This window comes from Buceros rhinoceros, unplaced genomic scaffold (assembly GCF_000710305.1).
Source record: "Buceros rhinoceros silvestris isolate BGI_N320 unplaced genomic scaffold, ASM71030v1 scaffold16266, whole genome shotgun sequence".
In the NCBI taxonomy this organism is placed as follows: Eukaryota; Metazoa; Chordata; class Aves; order Bucerotiformes; family Bucerotidae; genus Buceros; species Buceros rhinoceros.
This window is the reverse complement of record NW_010417086.1, coordinates 20,203-28,338: the sequence shown is the minus strand read 5'-3', so window position 1 is coordinate 28,338 and position 8,136 is coordinate 20,203. Positions and strand designations below refer to the sequence as shown.

General features: G+C 39.5%; 1 protein-coding gene across 1 annotated transcript in view; it reads left to right on the top strand.

The window, feature by feature from the left end:
- Positions 1-2,115: 2,115 nt before the first annotated feature.
- The window catches only part of GCLC (glutamate-cysteine ligase, catalytic subunit), an 18,727-nt gene continuing 12,706 nt past the window's right edge, over positions 2,116-8,136 (top strand). Inside the window, exons 1-5 of the mRNA XM_010138060.1 lie at positions 2,116-2,274; positions 3,533-3,715; positions 5,329-5,442; positions 6,198-6,256; positions 6,340-6,476. Coding sequence (XP_010136362.1) covers positions 2,171-2,274; positions 3,533-3,715; positions 5,329-5,442; positions 6,198-6,256; positions 6,340-6,476 — 597 coding nt within the window. The 5' untranslated portion in view covers positions 2,116-2,170. The remainder of the gene's footprint in view (positions 2,275-3,532; positions 3,716-5,328; positions 5,443-6,197; positions 6,257-6,339; positions 6,477-8,136) is intronic.

The following is an 8,136-nucleotide window of genomic DNA, read 5'->3' as shown; positions in this document are numbered from 1 at the left end:
TAGAGAAGGATTTTTAAGACAAGAGGCTAATCACAGTAACATATTCATGTAATGCTGGACAAGTGTTCCGCTTTGGGGTCTCTCAAAGGCAGGTGCAGTTCCTGTCCCCTCCCTTTTGCTGCCCATCCATACAGGCAATGTGTGGACAGTGTGGTGGGAGGCCAGGCGTGCAGTGGGCTTGATACCCATTCATGTGTCCATCAGGAGATGATGTGGATCATAGTGGGAAAGTGGAAGGTGCAAGAGAAGTATGTTTTTATTGCCAGTAATCATGGGGTCAAGTGTCACTGGAGAGACTGGTACTAGATAAGGAGTAAATCAGTGATGGCATGCAACCTGGTTGACTATCCTCTGTAGTTATCTCAAGTGGATATTGTGGCATAATACACACAAACCACAAAATATGCCACATAAAGAAATGCTGTCTTGCACATAACCTAGAAATCATCCTTTTTCTTCACGGGATTAAAATTTGATCCTAAAAATACAGAGAACTTGTATAATTGCTGACATGAGTCCTTCCAGAGTTTGTGTCTAATCAGATTCTGTACAATTACAAACACTCATGGAAGATGCTACTTGTGAATTAATTGCAAGTCCCAACAGAGGATTATATTCATTGTCACAGTAGTTAGCAACAACTCTTCCATGAACACTGAAGCAACCAAAGAACATGAAGCCTACCAATCCACTTACAGTGTGCTGGAAAACACTGCATAAGTTCCCTGTTTTGTCAAGCTGTTTTCTTAAACATGTCAGCTTTTTGTACTAAATAGAAGTTGCTACAAGTTAATACGCTGCGACTTTAACATCAGCATCTTGTGTGAATCTAAACTCCTGGGGCTCCTACTCATCCTGCCAGTGGTGCTGGATAAGTACTGGCAGATGTGGTTCCAGGCAGTGTTGGAAAACAGAACTGAGGACCATGGTGCAAAACCTCTGACAAGTTCTAGCTGTGGAACTACAGGTTGATGGAGTTGTGAAAGTCTCAGAGGCAGTGGTTTGAGAGCTACCAACGGAAGGCAGTGCATACCACTGCTGGTCCAGTTGGGGGTTTTCAAAGCCAGTACCCTTGTGATGCATTTCAATGTATGACTTCTGCTTTCACGTAGTAGGTGGCACATTGCACTTGCGGGCTGTTTTGTCTTTCATGCTTCCCAAACAGTGCAAAGCATCCCCTGCCAAAGAGGTGTAAGGAAATAGATTGTGTCAATAAATATTGAAGGTTTATAAGGTGGCTCTCAGGTTGCTATACTCCGGAAGGTTGCTATGCTGTAAAAGTCCATATAGGACTTTTGAAAACAAATATTCTTGGAGATTAGAAAACTTGACGTGAGTGTGTTCCGGTTTGGCTGCTTTCAGATAATTTCTGTTAGGGAAACAGTATTCTCCAGTGCTCCGAAGCAGTGTCAACAATGCTGTCAGTAGTCTTGTTGGATTGAGTTCTCCACCAGTCTGTCACTGGGAGTGGGTGTGGCTTGCAGCCTGGGGCAGGGACTGGGCAAGGATGAAGAGCTTCTGGAGAATGAGGTAAGCTGCTGGGCAGGAGGGGAAAAAATGGTGGCAACAAAGCTGCATCAGGAAGAGGTGGAAACCCTTATGCTGTGCCAAGAGCTGGAGTGCGTTAATAGCAGGACTGATGCTGTCTGTACAACTGTGGGTTTTCCATGGTGTAGATGAGGGTCTGTCGTGCTGGTCTTAAGTAGCTCCAGCAAGTTATGGGTGTAAATGGGTGTCTTGTTTGTAGAATGACTCTTTGTTTTTTTGTCAGCAGCAGAAACTGTAACTCACAGGATGACAGTTGTTTGTGGTTAATAACTTGCATGGAGGTTTGGCGGTTTTAGTCTGAAGAATAGTGTAGAGGCAAATAATTCAGGAATCTTTTTGGAAAGTGGCCACAATTAGAAATGGGGGAAGGGAAATTTTCAAGGCCTATTTCAAGGAATTTCACTTCTTTGTTCAAGATGAAATAAGTGTACAGCCGTCCTCTGTGATATTGTTTACTGCATTCATAGTTTGTGATGGTTTGTAAAGTGCTCTAGAGATAAAGTTCAGTCTGACATCCTTTTTTTTTTCACTTGATGCTTAAAGTTATGTGCCTGTATTTTTGTGAGCAAAATCTTATGATTTAATTGTTTATTTTGCTTTTATTATTTACAAGGTGGAATATATGTTAGTAAAATTTGACCATGAGAATAAGAAAGTGCGCTTGGTGCTCTGCGGTGAAGAAGTTCTTCAAACACTGCAAGACAAGGGGGAGAAGGTAAACCCCAAGTGAGTAGCTGTTTCCTGGTTGGTTTCTTTTTCCTTCTGTTATGATTCTCTACAGAATTTTGAGGCCTGGTTTAAGTCTCAAGTCTGCTGTCAGTAAAACTGCTATTTTTGGGTAAATCTGGGGTGCAGGAAGTGAAAGATTTTGAGCACACTTGCCAGCAGCCCATGTACCTGTTGTGTTATGATTTGAAAAAGATGATGTAATGGTGAGGCCACAGAAGCTGCAGTGTGGGTATTTGTTTTGTACATATGTGCACACTCGTCTATATGTCCCTGACAGGGAAGGCTGTTTGTAGGAGTGCGCTCTCCCATTTTTGCTAGAATTAGAAGGGTAGGTGAAAGGACAGCAGGACGAGTCTTCTCTGTCCTCTCCTGTAGACTTTTCATGAGTAGCTGGATAATATCCCTGCTTAAACTAGCCAGGGAAGTGTGAATTGCCTTTTAATTGATGGCAGCAGAGAAATGAGACAGGAGACAGTGAAGTGCTTTGGCTGAAGAGAGCCAGAAGCAGGTCACAGCTTACAGGAAGGTGGAGAAACTCTGCTCTCATGAGGAAAGGCTCTTTTGCCCTGGGCCTGTGCATTTCTTTCTAGGTATCTTGTGTCCAGTGAGGTATCCTTGTCTGTCCTCCTCAGCAGAGGAACTGTTGAAAGCCTGCAAAAAAGAGCTTTGCTTTTAAGTTCAAAACTGCTGCCGCCAGAAGAACAGTAGGGAATGTGTGGCTCTGCCTCCTGTAAAGTGTGCTACATAGAGATAGTATAGCTTCACAAGGAGATGGGAAGGTATTACTTTTCAGCGATGATTAGGTACACTCAAACTTCATTTCATTTCTTAACCTAATCAATTTGTGAAACAGGACCAGGTATTCACAGGGAGTAGAGAGAAGAAATTGAGCATAACTTTTCCCTTGCCTTGTACTGTGGAAGCAGTTGAATGTTGTGTATTTTCCAGTTTCGGTTAAAATCCGAAGAAACAAAGCTTGAGACAGATGCTGAAGGTGACTGCAGTTTGACATGGGCAAATCATACTTACCACACTGGATATATAGCAATACCTTCTACTATTGTACTGTGCCTTAATTTCTTTTCACTGTTTCCTGGCAGTGAGGTACATTGGAAGGTACATTGTGTTACTCTACCAAATAATGAACTTTAGGAGATTTTTCTTGCAAGTTGCATTCACTTCTGAAATTCTTGCAAATAATGCATCTTTTTTTAAGTTGTAGAAATATTTAAATGAGGCTATTCTTTTATTACAGCCACCCAACGCTCTGGCGACCAGAGTATGGAAGCTATATGATTGAAGGGACGCCTGGGCAGCCGTATGGGGGAACTATGTCTGAGTTCAACACTGTTCAAGACAACATGAGGAAAAGACGGCAAGAGGCTGCTTCTGTGCTCAAGGAAAACGAGGCTCTTTGCACTGTGACATCATTTCCAAGGTGACGGAGTTGCTGAAGTGTAATTCTGCATTTGCTGTTCTGCTTGTATGCTTTTTCTCCTTATTGCATGTAGCTAAATTGTACAACAAAACCAAGCAAAATATGATTCAGTTAATATTCTGACTTAATGTTACAGTCGTGTTTCCTAAAATTTTTATTGCAGAGACAAATAAGCATATTTTGTATTTTTAGATTGCTTCTAATCTGAGATGATTACATATTAGGAGAGAATACCTGAATACTCATAATGTAAAGTATCGTATGTAGAGTAGTCTGCCATCTTGAATAGATAAGGCAAATCATATATAAAAGGTTTCTTTTTACCTATTTTGCAACCTTTGATCTTTATAAATAGCAGTTTTGTAAAATGTGGCTGACCTGATTTTTTATTTTTAACACTACTTTTTCACTAAAGCTAATGCAAACTTTTTTTGGTGGCACAGAGCACACAGTAGAACAGGAACGTGATTATTCTTACTAACTGAAGACTTAAAACTTCTATAATAGTGTATTTACAGAATCTAGAACGGAGTGCACCTCTGCTGAGTTCATTACACCCTTACAAAAAGTAGATTTTCTCCTCCTTATTGTTGTAGATACACTCATGAAGAAATTAAATTCACAGTGCACTTCATTACCTAGAAGAAACTGTACTTTGTAACCTTCCTTTCAAATGTATTTCTAGGCAGGGATTTATTATGTTCATTCTAACTAGGCTGGTCAGTCAAATGAATGAAGATAGTTACGCTTAAAATAGTAAAAAAAATTTCTCTGCAGTAGAAGAAAAGCAGCTGGCCTGCTGGCTGTTTTCCTGTATAGTACAGAACACAATGGCCCTAAATTCTTGCTGAGACCAGGAATGGTACAAAATGTGAGTTAGAAGTGAAGTTCAGGTACCAAAGTGCCTGCATTATGCCCCATGAATGCTATTTTAAGAACACTCTCTTGACAAAATATGCTTCCTCTTTATGGGAGCTATACTAGATTTATGTGAAGTAATAAGAGTTTAATTAAAGTCCAATGGTCGAGGAGTTCTCAGTGTGTTTTTACCCTCCAACCTTAAAAATAGATTATGTCATTTAATAAATTAGGTATACAAACATTTCAGACCCAGTTGTGCAAGGAATAAAGAGAGGGGAGTTCTTCATCACTTTGCAAATACGGAGAAATTCTTTTTAAAACATTGTAGAAGAAATATATTTGACTTCGGAAAAAGCCAATAAATAACAAAATGTAGGTTTTTTACTACTTATGGTTCATCCCAAACAATTTCATCCTTCAGAGATTGCTCTCCCTAGACTATTTAGTTTCTTATTACTGCCTTTTGCTGTCTTGCCATTCAAGTCCCCATTGGTTTGACTGCAGTGATGCTAACATATATGAGATTTTGTGCATTTGGAGTTTTTTGCTATATTCTCTCTGCAGTAACATATAGTAGTAACATAGGTAGTGGTCTTGAAAAGCGCTTCAGAAATCCTTGTGGGAGATGCAAATTTTACAAAGCTCTCTTTTTATTCTTTTGTCTACTGGAATCCTAATCTCTGATCATCTGGCTATTTTAAAATCACGGTCTGTTTTCATTACAGTTTGGATCTCATTGTTGTGTTACGTAGGTTAGGGTGTCCTGGGTTTACACTGCCGGAATATAAGCCAACGCCAGTAGAAGGAGGAGCTTCAAAATCCCTCTTTTTCCCAGATGAAGCCATCAATAAACATCCCAGGTTTAGGTAAGAGTATTTGGGGATTGTGAATGAGAAGCCGAGTATTTTTCTCTGTGCCTAAATATCGTAGGCATACCTGGAACTTCTTTACATTACTGAAATAATTTGAGAGCTATGTAGCTAGTTGCTGCAGATAGCACAATGACTTGCACAGAGATGTTTGTGATGACGTGGATTTTCTGCCAAAGTGACTTAAACTGTTAAGTTCAAGTAACTTTATGTAGCAGTTTGTGCCTTTATGGAGCAAAAGGTGTTGATTATGCTGCTGCAAAGTTGTTTCCAGTTTGAAATCCCATGGCTAACCTCTTCCATCACAGTTAATCCGACCCTAGCTCACAGCAACATCTCGGTGTGCTCAGTGACTTGCCTTAGTTGCTCTGAAATGGAGCATGATGCCAAACTACTTACATAGTCTGAGAGGGGTTTTCATTTTTAGGACAAGGAAAATCACTCTATTTAAAAACAAAGCATGCTTTTTCACTTGCCCTTGTATTCTCCCAGTCAGTAGCCTTCTACTTTTGACTATTCTGTCAGCATAGTAATGTGAAGTCCATTAAAATAAGACTGACTTTCCTGAAGAAAAATTGAGTGTTTATCTGTCATAATCTATCTTAACTTAGGAGAAGTGTCCTGAAGGAATATGCTCAAAATAAATAGGAACTTGACATTCTGAAACCTTGAAAATTGCTGAGAAACTAACTTCAGAAAAATTTGCATAAAGAACATCTTTCAGATGTTTCAGCAAACTTTTTTTGTTGTAGCACCCTGACGAGAAATATTCGGCACCGAAGAGGAGAGAAGGTTGTGATAAATGTACCAAGTGAGTAAATTCAATCTTTTTTCTTTTTCAAATTTGTTCAATCTCATGCTCTGTGTTACTGACTACCTGCATTTTCCACACAGTATTTAAAGATAAGAACACACTGTCACCATTTATCGAAACATTTCCTAATGACGATGGAGAAGCAGCAAAGGCGGCTAAGCCAGACCATATATACATGGATGCTATGGGTTTTGGAATGGGAAACTGTTGTCTTCAGGTAAAATGCATCTGCTTTCAAGGTGTAACTGAATGTTGTCTTTCCTAAATGCTTCCTTTTTAAGACTTGCCTTATGTCTAATTTTTCTAGCTTAATTAAATTGATGCATTTTCAGAGTGGCAACAGGGGAAATAAAACAGCAGTCTTATAACTGGCAATCTAGTCTAAAAATCCAGGTTTGTTTGCTTGCATTAGCTTTAGCTTTCTGCTAATATTCAGATGTAATGGAATCCCTTGCTGAAAGGTTTTCTTGAACTGATCAAACCCCGTTTGACCAAGCACCTGCTCCTAGAACTCCAGCACTTTTCAGGTGAAAGATCATCTTCCACTCTAGTCATGTTCTGAGGCGTGACCAAAGGACACTGTGATAATGGGAACTGAGCTGTCTTGTAGAAGTTTCTGGGTTTTTTTTGTTCCTCATTGTGAGTCTTTTCCCTATTACCCATTCTTAGAACAGCAAAAGCAGGAATTGACAAGAAGTCATTGGAATATCTCTAAAAATAAGTAGCTTTTTCCTTCTGTGTAATTTTATTTTATTTACAAACAGCATGAACTCCTGTATAAAATTTCTCATTCATGAATATTTTTAATTATCTGCTAAAAAGTTAGTGTTCTCACTGCTTGTACCATGAACAGCAGCAGTCTTCTGTTACAGCGTGCTGGGAGATGCTCTTGCTTCTGTTTTCTCCTATTAAAACATGCTCACTGTTTATTGTTTTCAGCCATTTGCTGGAGTTACTACTATCTTACAGCATCCTCCATTTAAACCCAGGTGCTGTATCTTGGGAGTGCTTTAGGCCTTTCCGTATCTGTTTGCTGTAAATGTTTCTCTGTCGTTGTAACCTGATGCTAGGGGCTGATGCCTTAGGTAGTAGTGACTGATAAAACCTGCCTGTTGCCACTGCCATATTGGAAGGAGAGCCAGGACTAGGCTAGTGTTAAGTCTCTAGGGGATTAAAGGGAATTCTCCAAGCTCTTCTTGTGTCACAGCAGTGGCAGAAATAACTCCATTCAAAGCACTTTTCCTTTGAGATGGAGAAACTATAAAAGCTGAATAATTAAAATGTTCTTGACAGCAGCTAAGTATGATTTCTTGTCACTAAGGGTAAACAAGGGAGAATCCAATGAAGTAGTACAGTATACATAACGCTGTATGATTTTACAAGGCATTAAGTTTGATGTGGTCTATTTTGTACCATCTCTTTTTTTATTTAAGACCAATAAAAGAAATACAGTCTTACTATTCAGTCATTGTATGAACTTGTTTAAAAATACATCAAATTGCTTTTTAAGGAATAGTTTTATTATTGCCCATTCTTGTAATCAGTGGTCAAATTCAAATTCAGAAGTCTTGTTATCATCAAAGGGAGAACAAAAAGAAGCTGGCAGGTGCTATAAGCAGCTGTTTGTGTATCAACTGATAATTCTTGGTAACTAGAAGAAAAAACTTGTTCCCCACCTATTTTCCATAAGGTAGTTTGCAGTATACATACATTGTTTTGGGTTTGGGGTTTTTTTTGACCATGCACCAAGCTGCCACTTGCTTTGATACATTTCCAAGGTTAAAAATATGACCTGATGAGCTTGGCTGGGACAGCCAGCAGTGACAATGGGGTGGGAGGCACTGCCCCTGCCAATGGCAAGGCAAACCATTGCATTC